This window comes from Sorex araneus, chromosome 3, assembly GCF_027595985.1.
Source record: "Sorex araneus isolate mSorAra2 chromosome 3, mSorAra2.pri, whole genome shotgun sequence".
Taxonomy (NCBI): domain Eukaryota; kingdom Metazoa; phylum Chordata; class Mammalia; order Eulipotyphla; family Soricidae; genus Sorex; species Sorex araneus.
Window position 1 is genome coordinate 73,938,295 of NC_073304.1, and position 27,346 is coordinate 73,965,640.

Consider the following 27,346-nt stretch of genomic DNA (forward strand, 5'->3'; position numbering starts at 1 on the left):
CAGGCTGTCCTCCCTTGCCCTGGCCTCTGGACTTCTTTCTCCTGGCTTCTTCTCTCTGCCAGTTTCCCGCCACGGTGCAGACGCTTCAGGATTCTCTGTGAGGAAGGAACCAGGTGAGCACCAGCCCAGTTTCCTTTCTTTCTCTCTTTCTTTCTCTTTCTTTCTTTCTCTTTCTTTCTTTCTTTCTTTTTCTTTTTTTTTTTTCTTTTTGGGTCATACCTGGTGATGCACAGGGGTTACTCCTGGCTCTGCACTCAGAAATTACCCCTGGCCGTGCTCAGGGGACCATATGGGATGCTGGGATTTGAACCCGGGTCGGCCGCTTGCAAGGCAAATGCCCTACCCGCCGTGCTATCTCTCCAGCCCCTCTTTCTTTCTTTCTTTCTTTCTCTCTCTCTTTCTTTCTTTCTTTCTTTCTTTCTTTCTTTCTTTCTTTCTTTCTTTCTTTCTTTCTTTCTTTCTTTCTTTCTTTCTTTCTTTCCTTCTTTCTTCCTTTCTTTTTTGTTTAGTGTGTATTTTATTTTATTTTTATGGAGTTGTTCGCAATAATTTATTACATTCAATATTCAAACACCAATCCCACCACCATTATACCTTCCCACCACCATGATTTCAAATTTTCCAACCACCACACAACCAAGTTTTCTCTGTAGACAGAAGACCAAACTTCTCTGGGGAGCTGGGTGACGGGACCAAGAGCTACTCTCTCTCTCTCTCTCTCTCTCTCTCTCTCTCTCTCTCTCTCTCTCTCTCTCTCTCTGTCTCTGTGTGTGTCTCTCTCTGTCTCTGTCTTTCTCTCCTCTGAGCTGATCAGGAAATATCCCCCCCCCCCACATACACACACCTTAGCAAACTCCAGACCCCCCCCATGCAGACCCCTCTCCCCTCCCCATCAGGACAAGACAGGCCCCCGGCTGCTGGCCATGGGGCTGAGCAGCAGGGTCTGCGGCCTTCTCAGACTGCAGTGGGAGGAGGGGCGGGAGAGGAATGGTGGGGAGGCAGGACAGGGTGGGCCATGCCACCACTGATGCCCAAGTCCTTCCATCTCCGCCCAGAAAAGCGGCAGAATGTCCGACGGGCAGATGGCCGAGTTTGGGGAGGCGGCCCAGTACCTCCGCAAGTCTGAGCAGGAGCGGCTGGAGGCCCAGACCCGGCCCTTCGACATCCGGACCGAGTGCTTCCTGCCCGATGACAAAGAGGAGTACGTCAAGGCCAAGATCAAGTCCCGGGAAGGCGGCATGGTCACTGCCGAGACCGAGAACGGCAAGGTACACAGGACACTGGGCCCAGCAAGGGAGGGCGTCTTCAGGGGAAGGTACATGGGTGGTGCCACTGGCTGCGGGAGAGCCGGTGGGGGTGCAGGACACGCCCGTCTCTCAGTGCCCACCGTGACTTTCTCCACTGCATATACCCCCTAGCCCCTGCGGGGACTCAGCCAGCCTTGTTCTCAGATAAGGGGGGCCGGGTCACAGGCAGCAGCAGCACAGGAAGCTCTCGAGTGCCCGCCTCTCTGTGCCTCTGCCCCCTTCCCCATTCTCCCAGGGCCCCCTCACCTGGACCTAAGAGTGTCTGTTTCCGAGTCGGTGAGGGGCTCCCAGAAGCCCCTAACCCTGGTCCCTCAGGCCAGCTGTGGACTCACCGTGGCTCAGAGCCATGGGCTCACATGTTCCCCGTGGCCGGCCTCCCACGGGGCTGAGGGAGGGTGACAAGGCCCAGCCCACGAGCACTCTCACCCCTGGCCCTGCTGCTTGCTAGCAGTTGTGAAAAACGATCGATTGGTGACTCGATCCATGGCTCCCTGTGGATTTTATACATATATGTGTGTGCTGGCTGCCCGGCTCTGGGAGTCCGATCAGGGCATGCCCACTGCCAGTGCCGCCAAGCCACACGCAGTGGATGAGGGCCATGGATGAGATGCTTCTCCAGTAGCCTTGAGGCTGAGGCTTTCTCTGGGCACCAACGGCCCCAGGCACCACCCAGGGGTCAGAGTCAGGAGTGGGAACAGACAGAAACGCGGCCAGCCCCTCTGAGTTTGCATTTGACACTTAAAGCAAGAGCTGGCTGGTGGTAGGGGCTGGAGCGATAGCACAGCAGGTTGGGTGTTTGCCTTGCACATGGCTGACCTGGGTTCGATTCCCAGCATCCCATATGGTCCCCTGAGCACCTCCGGGGTGATTCCTGAGTGCAGAGCCAGGAGTAACCCCTGTGCATCGCTGGGTGTGAGCCAGAAAGCAAACAAAAGAACAGGCACAGATACCCTAGAGAGTCCCCATGCTGGGAGATGGTCAGTCCCGGGACCCCCTCCAGGGCCCCAGTCTTGGTGAGAGAGGAGCGAGGAGAGAAAGGCCAGGTCAGGGCCTGGGCTCTGGGAGAAGGCCCGTGGGTAGCCGAGGCTGGCGAAGGGATAGCAGGAGCATGGTCATCTCCACGCTGCTGCCCACACGCACTCCCACCCCAGACGGTGACCGTGAAGGAGGACCAGGTGCTGCAGCAGAACCCGCCCAAGTTCGACAAGATCGAGGACATGGCCATGCTGACCTTCCTGCACGAGCCCGCCGTGCTCTTCAACCTCAAGGAGCGCTACGCCTCCTGGATGATCTACGTGAGTGCGCCCCGCGCACGGCCCCGGCCTGCTTGGCGCCCAGCAGTGTCCAGGTCCACCCCAGGAGGCTCCGTGTGCAGCCACTGGCTGGCCCCAGAGACACCCCTGCCCTCCTCTCTCTGCTGGGCGCTCTCTGACCCCGGGGTCACCTTCCTTTCTCCTTCTTCCTTTCCCACTCCCCACCCCAGACCTACTCGGGCCTCTTCTGCGTCACCGTCAACCCCTACAAGTGGCTGCCGGTGTACAATGCGGAGGTGGTGGCCGCCTACCGGGGCAAGAAGAGGACGGAGGCCCCACCCCACATCTTCTCCATCTCGGACAACGCCTATCAGTACATGCTGACGGGTGAGGCCAGGCCCTGGGCCCTTCGCTCTTCCCCGCCGCCCGCCGCCATGGGCCTGAGCCTTCAGGCCTGATCCTTCTGCCTTTCCTCTTCTCTCCTAGATCGGGAGAACCAGTCTGTCCTCATCACGTGAGTGAGCCCTGTTCACCCCCAGAGGGGCCTGGGGAGACCCCGGCTCATTCCGGGGGGCGGGGTCCTGGGGACAGGAGGTTTCCGGCTGTGACTGGCAGGAGTGGGGGTGCTGAGCTCTCGTGGGAAGAATACCAGCAGAGTGGGAGAGATAGTGCAGGGGTTCCGGTGCATTTTTTGCATGCGACTGACCCAGGTTTGATTCCCCGACACCCCATATGGCCCCCAAGCACTGCAAGGAGTAGCCCCTGAGCACAGAGCCAAGAGTAAAGTCTGAACACCTCCAGCTGTGGCCAACACCCCTCCCCTGAAAAAAAAAAAGAATGCTGGGGTGAGCCTTGATGGGACAGATCTGCAGAGAGCTGGGCTCTGCCCAAGGCGGTTCGTCTCAGTCGGGACTGGAGGGAGGAGGGCTTGGCGGTGAGCCGGGGCGACCCGGGTCCTAAAAGCTCCCCATTGCCTCCAGCGGAGAATCCGGGGCAGGGAAGACTGTGAACACGAAACGTGTCATCCAGTACTTTGCCAGCATTGCAGCCATAGGCGACCGCGGCAAGAAGGACGCTGCCAGTGCAAACAAGGTACACACAGCAGGGCCGGGGGACAGCTGCCTGTCACCTCACACCCTCCTAGAAGAGCCCTGGGGACAGCGCCACTAAGCCCAGGGCAAGGCCTTCTGGGCCAAAGAGACAGCTCTGGGGCCACAGCCAGAGCACGGCGGGGAGGGCTCTTGCCTTGCATGCAGCTGACCCGAGTTCCACCCCCGGATTCCCATACGGTCCCCTGAGCACGCTAGGCGTGATTCCTGAGGACAGACTTAGGAGTAACCCCTGAGCACTTCCAGGTGTGGCCCGCAAACAAACAAAAATAAAGAGAGAGACAGCCCTGGGATCTGGGCACCGCCTGGGCTACAACCCACCCCGCCCCACAGAACCACGGTGGCCCCGTCTGTCTCCCACATCCCCCTGGAGGTGGACTGAAGGTGAAGCCTGGGCTCTGCTCCCTCCCCAGGGTACCCTGGAGGACCAGATCATCCAGGCCAACCCCGCCCTGGAGGCCTTCGGCAACGCCAAGACCGTGCGGAACGACAACTCGTCCCGCTTTGTGAGTTGAGTGTCCGTGACTGCAGCCACCTGCTCCCGCTCCTGTGGGCTGGACAAAGCGTCGGGAGCGGGGGGCATGTGGTGAGAAGGGGGGGAGGTCTCGTCAGCAGGTTCCCAACTCCAGTTGACAGTGCTAAACTTGGCCTGGGAGATAAATAGGTTCTGTCTCTCTGTCTCTCTATCTCTCTGTCTGTCTGTCTGTCTCTCTCTCTCTCTCTCTCTCTCTCTCTCTCTCTCTCTCTCTGTCTCTCTCTCTCTCTCTCTCTGTTTCTGGGTCATACTCGGTGGTGCTCAGGACTAACTACTCCCGGCTCTGTGCTCAAGGAGCACTTCTGGAGGTGCTTGGGAAACTCTAGGGGGTCTCTGGGATGGAACCTGGGTCGGCTGCATGCGAGGCAAGCGCCCATAGCAGCGTTCTCACTAAGACCCTCCCACATGCACCCACTCACTCACTCGCTTCAAGCCCCCGACTCACTCTGGCCCCAAGTTCTGGGAACTCAGGAAAAGAGAATGAGCGTCACTGGTTATTCATTCATTCCATAGCCAGGGAACACTGCGGACTTCAGTCATGCTAGCGTTTTCTTTAGCACTCCTCTGAACGCCTCCCACCGTGGAGACAGAAGGAGAGCAGAGATGTGCGCAGGCACCCGGTTTTCCCTTCCCAGGGCTCTGAGTCACGTTCCTGGTGAGGAGGAAGGTGGTCGGGACAGGAGGTGCCCTCAGAGGGCCCCGGGCAGCCGTCCACCAGGTTCCTTCCACCTGGGCTCTTTCCTGTGCCCTGCTTTCTCCTCCTGCAAGCAGGGGGCACCTTTTCCCATCTCACTGATACCGAAGAGGGAATCCAAAGAGTCACTTCCATTTCCAGAACTCTCCGGGGCTTCTGGGCTGTGTGGAGACCCAAGGGCTGCATTCTGTGCCCTTGGCCCCTTCCCTCATTCTTTGTCTCCTGGCTCACAGGGGAAATTCATCAGGATCCACTTTGGAGCCACTGGAAAGTTGGCATCTGCGGACATTGAGACCTGTGAGTGCCCTCCCCTCTGCCTTCCCTCCAGCAGGGACCCTGCCCCCAGCCCTCCCTCTGCCTTCCTTTGCCACCCATACACCTCTTGACTTTACATCCTTCCTTCCTCAACTGCCCCTTTTGGTGAGCCCCTTCCACTGGCAGCAGAAGCCGCCACCAACCCCCGCCCACCGCTAACGCACCCCCTCTGTCGTGCCATTACTTTCCTCCTTGACCACCTACCTCCCCTCTCCGCCTTTCAGATCTCCTGGAGAAGTCCCGGGTGATCTTCCAGCTGAAAGCTGAGAGGAACTACCACATCTTCTACCAGATCCTGTCCAACAAGAAGCCAGAGCTGCTGGGTGAGCTGGCCGGGGCCACCCCCCCTTTCCCTCCCCAAGCCGGTATGGGAGGCAGCACCCTCCTGGGTCTGACTCTCCCCTCCCCGCACCCCTGCCCACCTCTGCTCCCCAAATCCACCCCAGGGCTCTCTTCCTTCCCCACCGGGGCACTGCCTGTGGCGCCTCTTGCTTCCTTTCCGCTCCTTCTCCACCTTATTTCTCTTCTCTGCCTTGTGGGTTCTCCTTCCCCAAGGGTCACCCCGTCTCCTCCCTGTTCCCTTTTCCCCGAGACTCCCATTCTTCCCTCTTGCCCTCTCCCCTACGTTTCTTCATTTCTTTTGGACGCCCCGCCTTGATCTGTGCTGACTCTCCTCTCTGCCTGCTCTCCCCGCTTCTCCCCGGCCCCTCGCCTCCGTGTGCCCCCCCTCCCCACCCTGTGCCCTGCGCCCTGCCCTGCCTGCACAGATATGCTGCTCATCACCAACAACCCCTACGACTATGCCTTCGTGTCTCAGGGGGAGGTGACCGTGGCCTCCATCGATGACTCCGAGGAGCTCCTGGCCACGGATGTGAGTGAAGACTCAGTGGGGGCTGGCGGGGAGCCCCGGGGCGGCTGGGCCTCCTGCTCCAATCCTCTGCCTTGTCCCAGAGCGCCTTCGACGTGCTGGGCTTCACCCCTGAGGAGAAGGTGGGCGTCTACAAGCTGACGGGCGCCATCATGCACTACGGGAACATGAAGTTTAAGCAGAAGCAGCGGGAGGAGCAGGCTGAGCCCGACGGCACGGAAGGTGGGCAGGGTCCAGGGAGGCACTCTGGGGGCCAGAGGTACTGGGGGTGGGGGGGGACAGGGGGCTCCCTGGAGGCCAGGGGTTCCTGGGATGCCACCAAAAGTGGTGCGTTTCCATGACTCTTCTGTATGTTTGTTTATTTGTTCAGTTTTGGGTCATACCCAGCCATGTTCAGAGGTTCCTTCTGGCTCTGCATTGCACGGAGGGATATACTGGTGGTGCTCAGTAGATTCTGTTTGGGATGCTGGGAATCAAACTCAGGTCGGCATGTGCAAGGCAAATGCCCTGCCTACTGTACTGCCACTCCGGCCCCAGTGTTTCCATGAGTCTTCATGCACTAGCTTGGCAGCAGGGTTGCTAACACAGAGAGGGAGAAAGGCAGAAGCATGAGAAGCAGGGGTCAGAGGGCAGGTCTTACACAGAGGCAGACTCGCCATCCCCCTCCACCTGTCTCCCCCTCCTCTGACTCCAGGCTCTCTCTGCCTGGCTCTGGGAGTGCCTGGGACGTGTGGGGTGGAGGACTGGGGCTGAGTGAAGGTACAGGGACATGGACAAGGAAGGCAAACAAAGTCACCTCGAGATGCCATCAACTTCTCAACCAAGCAGAGGAAAAAAGGGGTTTGGGGGGGAGTTTTTTGTTTTTGTTTTTGTTTTTGCTTTTTGGGTCAACCTGGCAATGCACAGGGGTTACTCCTGATGCATGCACTCAGGAATTACTCCTGGTGTTACTCGGGGACCATATGGGATGCTGGGAATCGAACCCATGTTGGCCGCATGCAAGGCAAATGCCCTACCTGCTGTGCTATTGCTCCAGCCCCTCCAGCCCCTGGTTTCATTGTTTTGTTTTGTTTTTCCCTCCTGGCTGTGGCTTATCAAGCACTGTGCATCTCATCATGAATGCAGCAAGGGTTTCCCAGACTTTGGAGAACCCCCTCCCCAGGCTCTCTGCTGTATGTTCTCTTTGGGAGGAAGCAGAGTAGGGGGCTTAGGGTTCGGTGTAGGGTCCTGTGAAATGGAGCAACAGTCCTTCCTGTCCCTTGGAAACCCAGTGCAGGGGATATGAAGGCATCAAATGCCAGACCAACGCCCAGCACATTCCTTCAAGGACTCCCACTCCATGCCTGACTGAAATGCCAAGCCTGGGCCTCATGGAGGCAGAAGTCGATGATCACGCATCTCTTGAGCTTACGGCAACAAAATCCCCTCTAAAGAGAGCCCGTGTTCAACCAATCTCAGAGGGAAATATGTTTATATATATTATAGCTATATATTTGTAAATATATATGTAATATATATATATAAGCACACAAGGCTCAACCTTTAACAACATGTTAGTAATCTCTTATAGAAGGGATTAATGGTCCCTGGGTGAAATACAACAATCTTCACTCTCCTCTAAGGAAATTTTTTGGATCATTTTCATTGGTTTATTCATAAGAAAAAATACAAAATTGTGGCTGGAGTGATAGCACAGCGGGTAGGGCATTTGCCTTGCATGTAGCTGACCCGGGTTCAATTTCCAGCATCCCATATGGTCCCCTGAGCACTGCCGGGGTAATTCCTGAGTGCAGAGCCAGGAGTGACCCCTGTGCATCACCGGGTGTGACCCAAAAAAGAAAAAAAAAAAGGAAAGAAAATGTACGAAATATAGTGGTGGGAAGGTGTAATGGTGGTGTGGAATTAGTGTTCAAATATTAAATGTAATCAAATATTGTGAACTCTTTATAGAAATAAAAATTAAATTAAAAATCTTTAAAGAGAGGGGCTGGAGCGATAGCACAGCAGGTAGGGCGTTTGCCTTGCACGCGGCCGACCCGGGTTCTAATCCCAGCATCCCGTATGGTCCCCTGAGCACCGCCAGGGGTAATTCCTGAGTGAAGAGCCAGGAGTAACCCCTGTGCATTGCCGGGGTGTGACCCAAAAACCAAAAAAAAAAAAAAATCTTTAAAGAGAGAGAGAGAGAGAGAGAGAGAGAGAGAGAGAGAGAGAGAGAGAGAGAGAGAGAGAGAGAAAGCCTCTGTTGGGTGGTGGGTTGCAGATGGACTATTAGAGAGATTGAGGTTTGGAGGGTGGGGTGCTGTCCAGCCCTGCAGGTCAGCCCAGGCATGAGGGTGGGTGTCTGAGCCCTGGGGAGGAAGAAAGGTGGGCGGCAGAGGACACACATCCTATCAGACCTGGACGGCCGAGAAGGGTAGGAGACGGGGTTAAGTTTAGGGGAAGCGTCATGAAGGATCTGGCCACGAGACCCCCCTGGCAGACATGAAGAGGCGGCAAAATGAGGGAACTATGTGTGGCGGAGGGACCCAGGACGCAGCCTCACTTGGCACACACTCCTCACGGGACCCCTCTCCCCCCGCCCCCCACCCAGAGCCCTGTGGCCTTCCAGCCCTTCCACATCCCATGGCTGAGGGTGGCCTGGGCCTGATGTTCCGGGAGCTCTGGCCCAGGGCAGGGATGGTGGCTGACTGCTCTCCCTCTCTGCCAGACGCCGACAAGTCCGCCTACCTCATGGGGCTGAACTCGGCTGACCTGCTCAAGGGGCTGTGCCACCCCCGGGTGAAGGTGGGCAACGAGTACGTCACCAAGGGGCAGAGCGTGCAGCAGGTGTACTACTCCATCGGCGCCCTGGCCAAGTCCGTGTACGAGAAGATGTTCAACTGGATGGTGACGCGCATCAACGCCAGCCTGGAGACCAAGCAGCCGCGCCAGTACTTCATAGGGGTCCTGGACATCGCTGGCTTCGAGATCTTCGATGTGCGTGAGGCCGAGGAGGGGGATTGTGAACTCGCTGGGCCAGCCTCGGGAGTGCAGAGAGGGAGGGAGGGAGGGAGACCGAGGGGAGCCCCCTCGCTTCCCTTAGGGGGATGTTCTCCCTCACTGTCTGGTCCCCCTCCTCCACCCACGTCCCCAGCCCCCCTGACCGAGCCCTCTGCCCCCCAGTTCAACAGCTTCGAGCAGCTGTGCATCAACTTCACCAACGAGAAGCTGCAGCAGTTCTTCAACCACCACATGTTCGTGCTGGAGCAGGAGGAGTACAAGAAGGAGGGCATCGAGTGGGAGTTCATCGACTTCGGCATGGACCTGCAGGCCTGCATCGACCTCATCGAGAAGGTGCTTCCCTGCTGCCTGCCTGCTCCCCCACACAGGAAGAGGGTGGCCTTGTGTGTGGGGGTGCAATGTGATGAGAGAGAGACCCCAAATCCCAGACTTCAGAGCCCTGTGCTGGGAGGGGGTGGGCCAGAGTGTGGACAGTCTTCTGGGAGCCGGCCTCCCACTCCCTGCCCTCAGTGGCCCCAGGGACACCCAGTCAAGGGGACAGGTGGGCAGGGAGATCAGAGTGAGGATCTCATGGACCTGAGGCTGGAAAGCGTGTGGGGACCTCACTGAGTGCAGTCTTCTATGGTCGGTGCCTTTCCAGGCAGAGGGGCGCCCATCCACACCCCAAGGGAATGCCCCCTCCCACAGGAAGCATGCTCACTGGCACCTCTAGATGCCCCCCCACCTCGGGAAAATGCTCACTGCCGCCCTCTGCCCCCAGCCCATGGGGATCATGTCCATCCTGGAGGAGGAGTGCATGTTCCCCAAGGCCTCCGACATGACCTTCAAGGCCAAGCTGTATGACAACCACCTGGGCAAGTCCAACAACTTCCAGAAGCCCCGCAACGTCAAGGGCAAGCAGGAGGCCCACTTCTCGCTGGTGCATTACGCGGGCACCGTGGACTACAACATCCTGGGCTGGCTGGAAAAGAACAAAGACCCGCTGAACGAGACGGTGGTGGGCCTGTACCAGAAGTCCTCCCTCAAGCTCATGGCCACACTCTTCTCCTCCTACGCCTCTGCAGATGCAGGTGAGCACCTCTCAGCCGCCCAGAGCTCTGCGGGAGGTGCGGGGCCGGGGTGGGGGTGTGCGGAGGGGTCAGGGAGCCGTTGCAAGCTCAGGACTCAGAGAGTGAGCCCAGGGACAGGACACCAGCTCTGCTCTATGTCGTGGGTCTTGCTGTGTGGATCTGTGTCCTTTCCAGACTGGGGGCTCTGGGAGGGCCTTCACAGGGGCGCTGGGCCCAGCATGCAAGAGACTTAACCGGGCCACAGAGACTCCCTCAGTATAGAGAGGAGCAAATAAGCATCTGTGTCAGAGAAGGGGAAGGTGTGGATTGAAATGCAGGTGACGTGGAAGAAAAGCAGGAACTGGGAAGGTGTAAAAAGGAAGGGGGGCCTTGAAGTGCAGGAGAAGAGCCCCCATATCACCCCAGTGCCCACCTTGATGCATGCCCAATGTGTCCCTCATGCTTGATTTTTTTTCTCTTTGGTCACATCTGGTGATACACAGGGGTTACTCCTGGCTCATGCATTCAGGAATTACTCCTGGCAGTGCTCGGGAGACCATATGGGATGCTGGGAATCGGACCCGGGTTGGCCACATGCAAGGCAAATGCCTTACCCGCTGTGCTATCTCTCCAGTCCCCATGCTTGATCTTTTTGTTTGTTTTGTTTTCATTTTATTTGAGACATTGTAGTTTACAATACTATTTATAATAGAGCTTCATGCATCCAGTGTTCCAACCCCACACCTCCGCCACAGTATCCACATCCCTCGCCATGGTCTCAGTGTCCCCCACCAGACCCCAACTCCCCACCTTGGTAAGCCCAGCTCTGTAGAACAGTTCTCTGGCTCTGCTGACATTGGCCATTTGTTATTCCCTACCACGATTCTTTATATTTCACTGTCCCTGTCACTGTCATCCCGTTGTTCATCGATTTGTTCGAGCAGGCACCAGTAATGTCTCTCAATGTGAGATTTATTGTTACTGTTTTTGGCTTATCCAATACACCACGAGCAGCTTGCCGGGCTCTGCCGTGTGGGCGAGATACTCTCGGTAGCTTGCCGGGCTCTCCGAGAGGGGCGGAGGAATCAAACACGGGTCTGCTGCGTGAAAGGCGAACGCCCTACCGCTGTACTATCTCTCCAGCCCTTTATATTTCACATATGGGAAATCATTCTGTATTTGTCTCTCTCCTGGCCAGCTTCACGCTGCGTGATGCCCTCCAGTTCCATCCACTGAGTCACAGGATTTCATCTTTCCTTATTCCCAAGCATTGCTCCATTGGGTATCTTTACCAGTTTCTTTGTCCAGTCATCTGCTCTTGCATGCTTGAGGTGTTTCCAGATTTTGGCTCTTGTGGCTCTGCTTGATCTTACCTGGCCTCCCACCCAGAGCAAGTTTCCTGGCCACCTCATGGAAACGCCAGCACTTGGAGCATAAGGGGCCAATGTCACAGGATGAGTGGCAGAGCCTGGCCCTGCCCAGGGCTCCTCCCTCTCCTTATGACTTGTTCTTCTCTCGTGTTTAGGAGACAGTGGCGGGAAAGGCAAAGGAGGCAAGAAAAAGGGCTCCTCCTTTCAAACAGTGTCAGCGCTCCACCGGGTAAGATGAGCCCAGGCTGCCTGAGACTGGATGGGGAGCCCCACTCAGCCCCTAGCTGCATCACCCCAACCTGATGCTCTGAATTTGGGGAGGGAAGGTTCCTGTTCCTTTTGTGTAGACAAGTCTGAGTTTCCGCCATCACACATCATTATGTGCCTGAGGTTCCACTGAGTGACTCACTGAGAGGCAGGGCGTGTGACTGCGGTAACGGTCCTCACTCTCACCTACCCTCAGGAGAATCTCAACAAGCTTATGACCAACCTGAAGACCACCCACCCTCACTTTGTACGCTGCCTCATCCCCAATGAGCGGAAGGCTCCAGGTGAGCACACAGAAGGGACTGGCCTGGGGAGGGCATTTGGCATCCATGCATCCTGAGGCTGACCCTCCCTGCTCCCTGCATGCAGGGGTAATGGACAACCCCCTGGTCATGCACCAGCTCCGCTGCAACGGCGTGCTGGAGGGAATCCGCATCTGCAGGAAGGGCTTCCCCAACCGCATCCTCTACGGGGACTTCCGCCAGAGGTGGGTCAGGGCCGGCCCCAGGGCAGGGCTGAGTCGGGGCGGGGGGTCTGGGGCAGGGCTGGGAGGGCAGAGTCACGGACACTGAGGGACTCCTGGACACTGCAGGTACCGCATCCTGAACCCCGCCGCCATCCCCGAGGGCCAGTTTATTGACAGCAAGAAAGGGGCCGAGAAGCTGCTGGGCTCACTGGACATTGACCACAACCAGTACAAGTTCGGCCACACCAAGGTCAGTCCTGAGCACCGGGGTGAAGGTGTCACCAGGTAGAGTCACCAGAAGTTGAGAGGGTGGAGCTTGGAATCAAGCCCAAAGCTGGAACTCAGGGTTCCGATCAGCCTGGTGTTTCATGGTTTACTCTCAGGAATTGAATTTGCCGGTGTTGGGTCCCGGAGACCCTCCCCCAGCCCAGGGTCTCCTGCCTGCTCTCTCAGCCCTGGCTCCCCTTCTCTGAGGCTCCGGCCCCTCCGTGGCCTTCTTGTCCACAGGTGTTCTTCAAGGCGGGGCTGCTGGGGCTGCTGGAGGAGATGCGGGATGAGAGGCTGAGCCGCATCATCACCCGCATCCAGGCCCAGGCCCGGGGCCAGCTCATGCGCATCGAGTTCAAGAAGATCTTGGAGCGCAGGTAGGTGAGAGGGAGAGGAACAGGAGACCCCAGAGAGGGCAGGCAGGCAAGTGCCCAGTGTGGGTCCGAGACGCTGAGTCCATATTCTGGACCCCCCCATTCACCAGCTAGCCTGAGCACGTGACTTTTGATTCTATTTTTTGGGGGGCAGTCACACCCGGCGATGCACAGGGGTTACTCCTGGCTCATGCACTCAGGAATTACTCCTGGTGGTGCTCAGGGGACCATATGGGATGATAGGATTCAAATCCAGGTCGGCCGCGTGCAAGGCAAACACCCTACCCGCTGTGCTATTGCTCCAGCCCCCCAGACTTTTGATTCCTTTAAATGTATGTATATTCTGAATGGGCAACTGCATGTTGGGAATCAAGTGAAATCCCTTTCCATACACCAGACTGATGAAATCTAAGGTGTCTGGCCCAGTGCTTATAGACATGCAGAAAACAATTCTTGGCTTCAAGTTAAGGGGGAGCGAATGCTGTCTTTCAATCCCACTTGGGAGACACTGCCACAGAGAAACCTCATTTCAACGTGAGATGAAAAATAATCTTCATGGCCACCTTGGTCAAAATAGCGCCTACCTGTAAACAGCACAAATTCTAAGCCCCCAAAGGACTGGAAGTGTAGACATTCCAAAATTACGGAGCAGTGAAAAGAGGGAGCTATATGGTACAATATGTTTGAACCTTAAACGTGTATTTGCGGAGCTGGCTAGGGAAAGTGACTTGGTCCCGTGGTTGGGACATGCTCCTCTACTGTTCTCCCTGCCCGTGTCTCCTGCCAGGGACGCCCTGCTGGTCATCCAGTGGAACATCCGGGCCTTCATGGGAGTCAAGAACTGGCCCTGGATGAAGCTCTACTTCAAGATCAAGCCGCTGCTGAAGAGTGCCGAGACGGAGAAGGAGATGGCCAACATGAAGGAGGAGTTCGGGCGTGTCAAAGATACACTGGAGAAGTCCGAGGCTCGGCGGAAGGAGCTGGAGGAGAAGATGGTCTCTCTGCTGCAGGAGAAGAACGACCTCCAGCTCCAAGTGCAGGCGGTGAGGCTCCTGGGGTCGCTCTTCACCTGGCCCCCTCCCCCCTTCCAACCCCTGGGAGGTTGATGGCCCACCTCATCTCCAGGCACTAAGAGTCTCCAAGCTTCCGCTCTCTCTAAAGGCCATATCTCAACTAAAAGTAGACCATAGACCGAACCCAAAGGCCACTCAGTACCTCTATTGCAAACTACAATACCCAAAAGGAGAGAGAACAAAAGGGAATGCCCTGCCGCAGAGGCAGGGTGAGGTGGTGCGGGATGGGGTGGGGGTGGTGAGAGGGATACTGGGATCATTGGTGGAGGAGAATGGGCACTGGTGGAGGGATGGGTAAACGATCACTGTATGAGTGAAATACAAACACGAAAGTTCATAAATTTGTAACTGTACATCACAGTGATTCTCTAATAAAAAATTTAAAAAATAAATAAGTAAAGGCCACATCTCTTAAATTACCAGCTCTCTCCCCTGTCCTCACCTCCCAGGAACAAGACAATCTCAATGATGCAGAGGAGCGCTGCGACCAGCTGATCAAGAGCAAGATCCAGCTGGAGGCCAAGGTGAAGGAGATGACCGAGAGGATGGAGGACGAGGAGGAGATGAACGCCGAGCTCACAGCCAAGAAGCGCAAGCTGGAAGATGAGTGTTCGGAGCTCAAGAAGGACATCGATGACCTGGAGCTGACGCTGGCCAAGGTGGAGAAGGAGAAACACGCAACAGAGAACAAGGTGAGGTGCCCCCAGCACCCCCCACCGGGCTCCAGGGCCCCCTGACCACACAGACCTGACCCTGGCCAGGCTGCTCCAGGATCCCATTCTAGCACGGTCTGTGCCTCGGAGGCCCCCAGGGTCCCGGGCCGGTGCCCTCTGACCCTAAGGGGGGTGGTGCTTGGGCGACAGGTGAAGAACCTGACAGAAGAGATGGCCGGGCTGGACGAGATCATCGCCAAACTGACCAAAGAGAAGAAAGCGCTGCAAGAGGCCCACCAGCAGGCCCTGGACGACCTCCAGGCTGAGGAGGACAAAGTCAACACACTGACCAAGTCCAAGGTCAAGCTGGAACAGCAGGTGGACGATGTGAGTGACCAGCTCCAGGCACCCCCTCTCTCCTGTCAGCCCCTCTCATCCACACCCACCACCCCGCCCAGGGCTTCCTGAGTTCCAGAAGGAGCTCTGAGACTCCCCCACCACTGAGACCCGTCCCCCACCTCTGACCCCTCAGCTTCCTGCAGACTGAGCCCTTGGGGCTGACTTCCAGTCTGCAATGTCTGAGTTCCCAGGGAGCGGGAGGGCACGCCCAGGGACCTCGTTCATGTTTCCTGTACCGCCCCTTGCCCTGTGCCCCCAGCTGGAGGGCTCCCTGGAGCAGGAGAAAAAGGTGCGCATGGACCTGGAGCGAGCCAAGCGGAAGCTGGAGGGCGACCTGAAGCTGACCCAGGAGAGCATCATGGACCTGGAGAATGACAAGCAGCAGCTGGAAGAGAAGCTCAAGAAGTAGGTGTCTGCAGGACCCGGGAGGGGAGGATCGGGGTGCCCCCACCAGCTGTGGGGCACCCTAGGGAAGGGTCGGCCACAGCCCTCTAACCTTCATCCTCCAGTGGATGGGTGGGGGGACCAGAGAATGGGCCAGGGAGGAAAGCCTGTTCCCCTCCCCGCTTCTCCTTCAGGAAAGAGTTTGACATTAATCAGCAGAACAGCAAGATTGAGGATGAGCAGGCACTGGCCCTCCAGCTGCAGAAGAAACTGAAAGAGAATCAGGTGATGTTCTGTCCACTACAGCCGAGAGAAACATGGCAGGCTGAGGGGGTTTGCATCTGATTCTAGAACAATCTAGAACTCCAGTCCAAAGACACCATGGGCCCAGACCTCACCAAGCAGATAGGAGCAAGGAGTCGACACCTCCCTCCTCAGTATCATTTAAAGTCCCACTAGTTCTACCAGGAGTGATCCTTGAGCACAGAGACAGCAGTAAGCCCTGAGTACCCCCAGGTATGGCCCAAAACCAAAAGTGAAGAGAGAGAAAAGGAAACAAATACTTCCCTGCCTTATGGGTAACAGAGCAGAGTGACTCTGGGAACACTGAGGGGTTTTTTGGGTTTTGTTTTGTTTTGTTTTTGGGTGAGACCCAACGATGCTCAGGGGTTACTCCTGGCTCTGCACCCAGGAATTACTCCTGGCAGCTCTTGGGGGACCATATGGGATGCCAGGGATTAGAACTCAGGTTGGATGCATGCAAGGCAAATGCCCCACCAGCCCTGACGCTGAGATTTAGAATCTAAATAGATCTCTCTGAGCACAGCCTGTCAGAGTTCAGGGCTGCAGCTGCTTGGACTGGCTCTGAGATGTAGTTCAAGTGCCCTAAAGCTTCAGTTCAACCACATTCCTATGAATGTTCTGTGCATCTTAGATAGCAGCACTATGGGGGTTGGGGGGGATGAGGGTGGAAGGAGGCATAATCAATGAGGTTCAGAGGTTACTCCTGGCTTTGCACTCAGGAATTATCCCCGATGATGCTTGCAAGACCATATGGGATGCAGGGAATTGAATCCAGTTGGTCACGTGCTGAACAAGCACCTTACCCGCTGTGCTATCTCTCCAGCCCCACAGCAACACCATCTAAATGCTAGTAGCAATCTCCCCTTCCTATGTCCTGGCCAGAGAAAGGTCTCCAGACAGGGCCCAGATGTCCCCAGGGGCGCAGACTCTTTCCTGGTTGAGAAGAGGGTTTTATAGGACCTGCATGCTCACCCCAGATGGTCCAGAGCGTGGGGGAGGGGCTGCGAGGCCAGACGCCGGGCTGCGGGTCTGAGCCCTCCCCGCGGTGTCCCGGCCCAGGCACGCATCGAGGAGCTGGAGGAGGAGCTGGAGGCTGAGCGCACCGCCAGGGCCAAGGTGGAGAAGATGCGCTCCGACCTGTCCCGCGAGCTGGAGGAGATCAGCGAGCGGCTGGAAGAGGCCGGCGGCGCCACGTCCGCGCAGATCGAGATGAACAAGAAGCGCGAGGCCGAGTTCCAGAAGATGAGGCGCGACCTGGAGGAGGCCACGCTGCAGCACGAGGCCACGGCCGCCGCCCTGCGCAAGAAGCACGCCGACAGCGTGGCCGAGCTGGGCGAGCAGATCGACAACCTGCAGCGCGTCAAGCAGAAGCTGGAGAAGGAGAAGAGCGAGTTCAAGCTGGAGCTGGACGATGTCACCTCCAACATGGAGCAGATCATCAAGGCCAAGGTGGGCGGTCCCCACCCCCTCCAGCTTCTCCCTCACAGTCTTTTTTTTTTTTTTGGTTTTTGGGTCACACCCTGCGATGCTCAGGGGTTACTCCTGGCTCTGCACTCAGGAATTACTCCTGGCAGTGCTCAGGGGACCATATGGGATGCTGGGAATCGAACCTGGGTTGGCCGGGTGCAAGGCAAATGCCCTACCCACTGTGCTATCACTCCACCCCCTCTCCCTCACAGTCTTGAGGTGCACCTTGCTCCCACTCTCCCGTCTGTCTTTTCTCTTTCTCACTCCCTCCATCCACATTCAGCCTGTCCCCCTCTACCCGCTTGGCCGCCTCACTCTCCCTCCCTTCTTTAGCTTCGGAGGGGGCATTCCCAGCTCATTCATTGCTTCTGGGGCCCTGCAGTGCCAGAGCCCAAAGTCAGATCTCCCACATACAGAGCATGCTCGCCAGCCCCGTATTCTCACCCAGATCCAACCTTCCTCTGCACCCCCATCACATTGCACTCCTCCAGCACATCCCACCACGCACCCTCTTTCTATGCACACTCCCCACATGGGTCCTTCCTTCCTTTCCCTGGTCACCCCCACATTCACCCTTTCCGTCTCCCACACCAACCAAAGGCAAACCTAGAGAAGATGTCACGGACACTGGAGGACCAGGCGAATGAGTACCGAGTGAAACTGGAGGAGGCCCAGCGCTCCCTCAACGACTTCACCACCCAGCGAGCCAAGCTGCAGACGGAGAATGGTGGGGGCCCCCTCAGCCCAACACCCACCTTGGGCGAGGACCTAATGCACCCCCCTTCGTGACCCCCTGCACTCTCATTCCCATCCACCTCCAGGTGAACTGTCCCGACAGCTGGAGGAAAAGGAGGCACTGATCTCGCAGCTGACCCGAGGCAAGCTCTCCTACACCCAGCAAATGGAGGACCTCAAGAGGCAGCTGGAGGAGGAGGGCAAGGTAAGGCCCACGGGCGGGGGACAGTGGCCTGGACTGGGGGGCAAAGAGTCTCATGGTTAGATACAGAGCCTGGAGCTCAGAAAGAGGCACCTACCATGGAAAAACTAACAAGATTGGGGTGGGGGAGGGCTGGAGCAATAGCACAGCAGGTAGGGTGCTTGCCTTGCACGCTGCCAACCCAAGTTCAATTCCCAGCATCCCATATGGTCCCTGAGCACCATCAGGAGTAATTCCTGAGTGCATGAGCCAGGAGCAACCCCTGTGCATCGCCCAGTGTGACTTAAAAAGCAAAAACAACAACAACAACAAAAAAAAAAGATTGGGGAGGGAGAGGCAAAGAGACATTCCAACAGGTAAGGCACCTGCCTTGCATGCAGAGGACCTGGGTTAAATCTCCAGCATCCCATATGGTCCCCTGAGCACTGCCAGGAGTGATTCCTGAATGCGGAGCCAGGAATAAGCCCTACTGAGTGTGACCAAAAAAAAACAAAATATGTTCCACACGATCCCTGCTAGAAATGATTCCTGAGAACAGAGCCAGGAGCTACCCCTTATCACCTCCCAGTATGGCCCCCTGAACAAGTCAACTGCAAGAGGATCTCCCCCACATTTGCAAGTGTCCCCTGAATCCTGGAAGACCTCAGGAGGAGGTGGTGGGAAACCAGGAGGTTGGGTTTCCACACACTACCACCCCAAGTTTGAGGCTGGGACTTGGCTGAGTGAAGAGATCCAATAAAGAGCTAGAGAGCAGGGCCCCCTCCCAGCTTCCTGGGATCTGAGCCCGCCCCACCTGCCCCCCTACAGGCCAAGAACGCCCTGGCACACGCAGTGCAGTCAGCCCGCCACGACTGCGACCTGCTGCGGGAGCAGTACGAGGAGGAGACAGAGGCCAAGGCCGAGCTGCAGCGCGTCCTGTCCAAGGCCAACTCCGAGGTGGCCCAGTGGAGGACCAAGTATGAGACGGACGCCATCCAGAGGACGGAGGAGCTGGAGGAGGCCAAGTGAGTCCACAGGAAGGCATCCTGTCGAGGGGAGAGGGAAGCACGCGAGGCGTGAGGGTGGGTATAGCACAGGGTCTCAGGAGGGAGACTCACAGGCTGGAAGACATGTGGCATCAACATGGTGAGCAACAGAAAGACTTAAAGCCTGCATCCTGCACTCGCCCTGTGTGGACTCCACCTGGCCCTGATTCACTTCCTGTGACGGGCGAGCTTTTGGCCCGGGTTATACCTGACGCTCACGTATAAGACGAGCAAAAAGCTTGTTGGTCAGAGGAGCTGCCAGCGATCAGCCTGGGTGGGGAGAGGACACCTCCAGGTGCCACTGCATGTAGGGAGGAGCCGCGGTGTGGCCACTTGCTGAGGAGCTGTGGGGAGGGGGGCAGGTCCAGGGGAGAGGGCGGTCCCAAGGTCCCAAAATGTCCTAGGTAGAGTCAGATAACACACACACACCCCAACCTCCTCGGGCAGGAAGAAGCTGGCCCAGAGGCTGCAGGATGCAGAGGAGGCCGTGGAGGCGGTCAACGCCAAGTGCTCCTCGCTGGAGAAGACCAAGCACCGGCTGCAGAATGAGATCGAGGACCTCATGGTGGATGTGGAGCGCTCCAACGCGGCCGCTGCCGCCCTGGACAAGAAGCAGAGGAACTTTGACAAGGTGGGCTTTGGGACGTGGCTAGAGGTGTGAGGCGTGGCCAGGGTGATGTGGGCGTGGCCAGATTGTGGCCTTGTTCAGGGCAAGGGCATGATTGGAATGGGCGTGGCCAGATGGTAGTGTGGGCGTGGTCGGGTGGTGGGCATGGGCGTGGTCAGAGCAGCGTGGGGCGGGGCCACCACAGGCCACACCCCATCATGAGTCTTGGGGGCAGGGGCGGGCCAGAGCCACCTGCCTGCTGACAGCACCTGAACCTGGGTGTCCCCCAGATCCTGGCCGAGTGGAAGCAGAAGTACGAGGAGTCGCAGTCGGAGCTCGAGTCCTCGCAGAAGGAGGCTCGCTCGCTCAGCACCGAGCTCTTCAAGCTCAAGAACGCCTACGAGGAGTCGCTGGAGCACCTGGAGACCTTCAAGCGGGAGAACAAGAACCTTCAGGGTGCGCGGCGGGCAGGCAGGGTGGGGGGCGCTGGCGGGGCGCGGGGGGCTGGGGCCCGAGAGCGCTGGGCGGCGGGGCTGTGAGCTTCTGGCCCTGTGTCCCGCAGAGGAGATCTCTGACCTGACGGAGCAGCTGGGGGAGGGCGGCAAGAACGTGCACGAGCTGGAGAAGGTCCGCAAGCAGCTGGAGGTGGAGAAGATGGAGCTGCAGTCGGCGCTGGAGGAGGCTGAGGTGAGGCTGGCTCTGCCTGCACCCTCTTGGCCCTTTCCCTGTTCGCTGACCCTGACCATCTCTGTCTAACCTGCAGGTGACCCTGGCCTCAAAACAAAAAGCACTGACTCCTTCCTCCCACCCTCCATGACCACCCACCCTCCATAACCAAAGCCACAGTCTGCACAGAGGAAGTTACAGGAGGGTTGTGAGGTTGAAACTGGGTGTCCTGGCAACACCTCAGGCAGTGCCTGGGAACCTGGGCCCCAGGATTCCTTGGACTTGGCATCAGGTCCTCAACTGCAGCCTCAGGCACATTTCTTAATTCCCTGGGTCTCCATTTTCTCATCCATAACATGGGACTAACCCTCATAAGATTTTATGCAATACCATTTTGAATATTAAATTAGGTAATACTCTGAAGCATAATGTGTATATACAGATATACACATATATGGTATTCTTTCTGTTTAGTTTTGGGGGGGCACACCCAGCTGTGCTCAGGTCTTACTTCTGTCTCTATGCTCAGGGATCACTCCTGGTGTTGCTTAGAGGACCATATGGAATGCCAGGGATTGAACTTGGGTTGGATACATGTAAAGCCTTACTCAGTACTATCTCTCCAGTCCCCTACCTACTCTTTACTTTAAAGAACCTAACATAGCCCTGGGCTTGGGGCTTCTCTCTCTCTCTCTCTCTCTCTCTCTCTCTCTCTCTCTCTCTCTCTCTCTCTCTCTCTCTCTCTCAAACCTCCATCTTAAAGTGAGAGACCAGAAATGAATATGAAGGTTCATAGTTGGGTTAGAAAAGTCCTTCCTTGGGGCTGGAGTGATAGCACAATGGGTAGGGCGTTTTCCTTGCATGTAGCCGACCCGGGTTCAATTCCCAGCATCCCATATGGTCCCCTGAGCACCGCCAGGAGTATTTCCTGAGTGCAGAGCCAGGAGTAACCCCTGTGCATCGCTGGGTGTGACAAAGAAAGAAAGAAAGAAAGAAAGAAAGAAAGAAAGAAAGAAAGAAAGAAAGAAAGAAAGAAAGAAAGAAAGAAAGAAAGAAAGAAAGAAAGAAAGAAAGAAAGAAAGAAAGAAAGAAAGAAAGAAAGAAAGCCTCTGTATGCAGGCTTGCTGTAATATTGGTGCTGGATGGACTTGGCAACTGAGACTGCTAAACCATTCCCTTGACCACAGGGAAGCCCAGGATATCCTCCCTGCCCCTCCCTCAGTATCCAGGAGACCTGGAAGGCAGCTCTCAGCTGCTGTTCTTGTCCCCGCTCTTTCTCTCCAGCCCATAATCCTGGCTAGTGACCCCACATCCTCTCCAACTCCACCGAACCTTGTGCCCTAACCATCCACCCCCAACCCTCCCCCCCACCCCTCCCAGGCCTCCCTGGAGCATGAGGAAGGCAAGATCCTGCGGGCCCAGCTGGAGTTCAACCAGATCAAGGCGGAGATCGAGCGCAAGCTGGCAGAGAAGGACGAGGAGATGGAGCAGGCCAAGCGCAACCACCTGCGCATGGTGGACTCGCTGCAGACCTCCCTGGATGCGGAGACGCGCAGCCGCAACGAGGCCCTGCGGGTGAAGAAGAAGATGGAGGGCGACCTCAACGAGATGGAGATCCAGCTCAGTCAAGCCAACAGGACGGCCTCAGAGGCCCAGAAGCACCTGAAGAATGCCCAAGCCCATCTGAAGGTGAAGGAACAAGCACCCTTAGGAAGGAATGAATGGCGTTACTGCCAGGAATGATGAGAGCCAGGAAAAAAGGCTCTTGTATTAACATATATGGGCAAGTGGGAGCCATGTAGCTCCTGTACGTGAGGTCTGAAGGAGGACGGACCAGGTCAGGCAGCCTCCAAACCTGGCGTACCAAAGAGGGAACAGGCCCTGTTCCTTCCAGTTAATTTGGGCCAATCCATGTTAACATGAACCAACCCATGGTGGATTGGTAATGTAGACCAGTCACAAAGCTGGGAGCAAGGGGGTTGTAAAGATGGGATCCAGCCAACAGGAGACCCTCATGGAATGCGGTCTAGGATTCTGTATACCACCTCCCCTCCCGCCCCCCAACAGGACACCCAGGTCCAGCTGGACGATGCGGTCCACGCCAACGACGACCTGAAGGAGAACTGCGCCATCGTGGAGCGTCGTAACAACCTGCTGCAGGCCGAGCTGGAAGAGCTGCGGGCCGTGGTGGAGCAGACGGAGCGCTCGCGGAAGCTGGCTGAGCAGGAGCTGATCGAGACCAGCGAGAGGGTGCAGCTGCTGCACTCGCAGGTGAGGGAGTCCACCCACGTCATACACACACAGACACACAGACACACACAGACACACACAGAGACACACACATACACACAGACACACACACACACGAACACACACTGCTGAACTGTTGAGCAGGCATCTGCAGATGTTCTGAGCCAGATAGATCTGAGTGAGCCTGTCTGTCCAGGATTGCAAATGGTTTCATCTCCCAGGCCAACTCCCATCTGTTAGTCAGGGCCCCCAGAGCCACCTCTTGGTCAGGAGGCTAAAAGTCACGCTTTCCATGATGAATTGGTCATGTCGACCAGTCACAAAGCCGGGAGCGGTGGAACGAGCACTGTTAGCCTGTATCCTTGACGGATAAAACAGAAGCCAATTTTCTCTGCAGGGTTCAGCTTTAGAGGCTTAAGGGAACACAATGACACTGGCCTGAAAACCATATTCTCAAAGGAAACCCAGTTTTCTATCCTTCCATCCACACGTTTTCAGTTATAGTCTACATTGAAATTTTATGCACTGCTCCAAGATATTAAGCTGGAATATATATTCCCGTTGTGTATATATTCCTACTAATATGTCATCCATTGACTTCTCTCTTCCTTTTCCCGCTCTATCCTTTCTAAGTATTTCCTGGATATGGTGAAAAGATTATTCACATTTTCCTTGGAATATTTCCATGCTCCTACAGAAACTTGGTGCCTGAGTTCAGGAGTAGAAATGCAGATCTATGCTGCTTAAAATATTTTTCTCAGAACTGAATAATATTTGGTTTAATGTCTAGAACATGCCTACTTTCGTGGAAAGGGAGAAAGTAGGTACAAAGTTAGAACAATAGAGGCATGTTCTCATGACTATTTTCATTCTCTCTAGGTAAAGGTGCATGCGATCCGGAAACATCAGGAAGCAAAGCATGCATGCAATCGTATTCTTTATCCCAATCTAGAACACCAGCCTCATCAACCAGAAGAAGAAGATGGAGTCAGACGTGAGCCAGCTACAGTCGGAAGTGGAGGAGGCCGTGCAGGAGTGCAGGAACGCCGAGGAGAAGGCCAAGAAGGCCATCACAGACGTGAGTGGGCGCCAGTGCTTCCCGTGTCCCCTAAAGACACCGCGCAGGGCCCGGGGGCCAGCTGGCCTCTGTGATGGCACTGGGCTGACTCTGCAGTGGCCTGGGTGCCAGGGCCTCAGGGAGCAAACACCGAGATGGGGCGGGGGGGGGGGGGAGAGATGCTGGGCCAGAGGAGGCCCGGGTTCCTCAATCCCATCCCCTGTGGCCAGGCCGCCATGATGGCAGAGGAGCTGAAGAAGGAGCAGGACACCAGCGCGCACCTGGAGCGCATGAAGAAGAACATGGAGCAGACCATCAAGGACCTGCAGCACCGGCTGGACGAGGCCGAGCAGATCGCCCTCAAGGGCGGCAAGAAGCAGCTGCAGAAGCTGGAGGCCCGGGTGCGGGAGCTGGAGAATGAGCTGGAGGCGGAGCAGAAGCGCAACGTGGAGTCAGTGAAGGGCATGAGGAAGAGCGAGCGTCGCATCAAGGAACTGACCTACCAGGTGCGCCGGGGCAGCTGCTGGGGGCAGGGCAAGCGGGTCAGTGAGGCAAGGGCTGCTCGAGTCCCTGAGCCCACGCAAACCCCAGACAGCACCACCTGCCAGGAATGCCAGCCAGCCTCCTGCTCCTAGATCAGCTCTCTTTACCTTTTCTGGAGTCAATTTGGCTGGATTTTTTTTTCCTCTGTATTTTTCATTATTTTTTTCTAGTATAGCAAGAATGGACTTCTAGTTCCCAATAGCTCTTTGTTTTGTTGGGTTTTCAGCCACACCTGGCAGTGCTCAGGGCTTACGACTAACTGTGCTCTGAGAGCACTCCTGGTGATGATCAAGAGGATTATATGGGGTACCAGGGAGCAATCCCGGTCGAAGGCAAGCACCCTACGCACTATGTCTCTCTAGCCCCTGAAAGCTTTTATAACCAGCATTGACCCACTTTATTTCATTTGTTGCTAACCTGAAGTGCCACCAGGAAGGCGTCAGAACTCTTCCCACCTTTTTCCTGCCTGAGAACAGGGACATATTGCTGCCCATTAAGGATAAGCGTGGGGGTGGGGAAGTTGAGCCGGACTCTGGTCTTATGTGTTATTTCCTGAGCCACAGATAAATCTTCATGAAAGAAGACCCAAGAATGTTCTCAGACCTCTAGCTGCATAGCTCAGAGCTTTGGGCTCCGACCTGTTATTTTTACAGGAAAAGTGTCTGGGAAGGAAAGACAGAAAATGGGGGTATTTGTCCACTTGACACTTCGATAGGAGAGACACCAAAAATAGATAGAGATCTGGTTCTTGAAATTCATGGCGGCCCTAGGTAGAAATAGCCTTCTAGCTTGCACAGTGGTGTCGAGATACTTATGATCAAGAGGTGTTACAGCCAGAGATCCTGGCGCTTACAATTTGGGCCAGAATAATGTATTAGAATACTGGGTCATGGGGCTGGAGCGATAGCACAGCGGGTAGGGCATTTGCCTTGCACACGGCCGACCAGGGTTTGATTCCCAGCATCCATATGGTCCCCTGAGCAACGCCAGGAGTAATTCCTGAGTGCATGAGCCAGGAGTAACCCTTGTGCATTGCTGGGTGTGACCCAAAAAGCAAAAAAAAAAAAAAAAAAGAATACTGGGTCATGATAGAATGGGATGATCTGATCTGTGATGAAAAAAAAAATATATCCTTTCATGTTGCGTTCCTCATAAGCCTCTGGTCACTGTAGAACTAGTCATCGATGGATCTCAGTGGTTCCATATTGGAGCTGAAACAGCTCTAGTCTCTGCCTGGCCAGCTGGAATCATTCTGTACAACCCCGATGCCCTGCTCTCCACTTTCAGTCAGTGGTTGATTGTTAGATCCCAGATGGAGAACCTGGACTGGCCACTTTGCCAGACATGTCATGTCAGAGACGTGGGTCTCTGGAGGTAGTCGGACACTAACTACCTCTTGGACCCGGCCCCTGAGGGGTGGGTGGGAGGGGCGGCTAAAGCTGGGGGCCGAGTAGAAAGATAAGGAGGGAATGATGACTCACTTGTTCCTCTCCCCATTTGCTTCTCCTGCCGTTCTACCCCAGACCGAGGAGGACAAGAAGAACCTGCTTCGGCTGCAGGACCTGGTGGACAAGCTGCAGCTCAAGGTCAAGGCGTACAAGCGGCAGGCCGAGGAGGCGGTGAGTTCACTGTTCTCTCCACCCAGCCTGGCGCCGAGACAAAGCCTTTGCAATTCACTGGATTTTGCTTTGGGGGACTCACCTGGTGGTACACCAGAACCACTTCCAACACCAAGTGCAGAAGTGGGTGCTGAGGGAGCCTGTGGTGCTGGGAGTGAAAGCCAGCTCCGGTCAACTCCTGCCTGCAAAGCCAGCACTCAGCCCGCTGGGCTCTTGCTCCAGCCCCGCAGTCCCCTCGAACTCGCCAGTCCCTGTTATGGGCCTCGGGTGTGCTCAGAGCGGCATCAGACTCCGAGTTCAGGAAGCAATGCTTTTTTGACTCAGAAACGGAGGCCAGGAGGAATGCGCGCATCAGCCAGCCCAGGAAAGGCAGGGCTGCTGCTCGGGAGGGCCTGGGCCCCAGACAGTGCTGAGGGGTGGAAGGCAGCTGTGGGACATGGCTGAGGAAAGACCCTAGCCAGGCAGGCTCAGGGCAGAGAGAGACGTCCGAGTGGACAGAGGAGCTCGGATTAAGGTGCTGGTGAGCACCCCGGCAAAGAAGCAACAGCAGGAGCCCCAGCTGCACATAGAGTTCCCAGAGGGCTGGGCCAGGCGGTGGCCATGAAGGACTCTGAGTACTGGACAAGGGTGAGCAGGGACCACAGGGCACGTGCAGGGCACCAGCACAGGTGATGGGGGGCTGTGAGACAGTGCGCTGAGCCCCTCACACAAGCCCCTCACCCAGACTCAGAGGCTGACGCCCTCCTCACTTCCTTCCCACCCTCCGTGCCGACCCCGCAGGAGGAGCAGGCCAACACCAACCTGTCCAAGTTCCGCAAAGTGCAGCACGAGCTGGACGAGGCAGAGGAGCGGGCGGACATCGCCGAGTCCCAGGTCAACAAGCTGCGGGCCAAGAGCCGCGACATCGGCGCCAAGGTGGGTCCCCTCCCCCACTCCAGGGGGGCTCAGCTGTATCTCCCAGCCCCCACCCCACCCCACCCCCACTCATGGCCTCCCCATATTAGCACCCCTCTGGCCCTGCACTCCTCACTCTCAGTCTCACCCCATAGCGCCCAGCCAGAGGCTTTTCTGCTCAGAGCTGCCCCCTACAGACTGGAACCTCTCCAGAGCTTGGTCCCACACCCTAGACCTCTAAATGGGAACCCAAGATCCCTGAGGGTTTTTTTTTTCTTTTGGGGTCATACTCGGCGATGCACAGAGGTTACTCCTGGCTCTGCACTCAGGAATTACTCCTGGAGGTGCTTGAGGAACCACATGGGATGCTGGGAATAGAACCCGGGTTGGCTGCGTGCAAGGCTAACACCCTACCCGCTGTGCTATTGCTCCAGCCCCAGATCCCTGAGTTCTGAACGCCAGCATTTCCTCCCTGCTCCCAGCTGCCCCTCACACTCTTTTTTTTTTTTTCAGCAAAAGATGCACGACGAGGAGTGATGGGGTGCCGGAACTTCATTCTGTTGTCAGTCTCAAATAAACGTGACACCTCACTCTG

At 56.4% G+C, this 27,346-nt stretch overlaps 1 protein-coding gene across 1 annotated transcript; it reads left to right on the plus strand.

Annotated features, from left to right (window-relative positions):
* On the plus strand, positions 1-27,346 carry LOC101546803 (myosin-6). The gene is made up of 38 exons (XM_055130817.1): positions 1-113; positions 1,056-1,268; positions 2,459-2,602; positions 2,791-2,947; positions 3,047-3,074; positions 3,541-3,652; positions 4,083-4,175; positions 5,132-5,195; positions 5,438-5,536; positions 5,981-6,084; positions 6,165-6,303; positions 8,789-9,057; positions 9,244-9,414; positions 9,842-10,151; positions 11,656-11,729; positions 11,964-12,051; positions 12,137-12,254; positions 12,360-12,483; positions 12,741-12,877; positions 13,662-13,917; positions 14,397-14,639; positions 14,811-14,987; positions 15,259-15,404; positions 15,578-15,668; positions 16,746-17,135; positions 17,754-17,880; positions 17,975-18,093; positions 18,898-19,094; positions 19,563-19,746; positions 20,013-20,178; positions 20,285-20,409; positions 21,769-22,077; positions 22,456-22,659; positions 23,591-23,716; positions 23,926-24,201; positions 25,762-25,857; positions 26,638-26,772; positions 27,265-27,346. Exons 2-38 carry the CDS (start codon positions 1,068-1,070, stop codon positions 27,286-27,288), a joined length of 5,823 nt encoding a protein of 1,940 aa, XP_054986792.1. The 5' UTR covers positions 1-113; positions 1,056-1,067; the 3' UTR covers positions 27,289-27,346.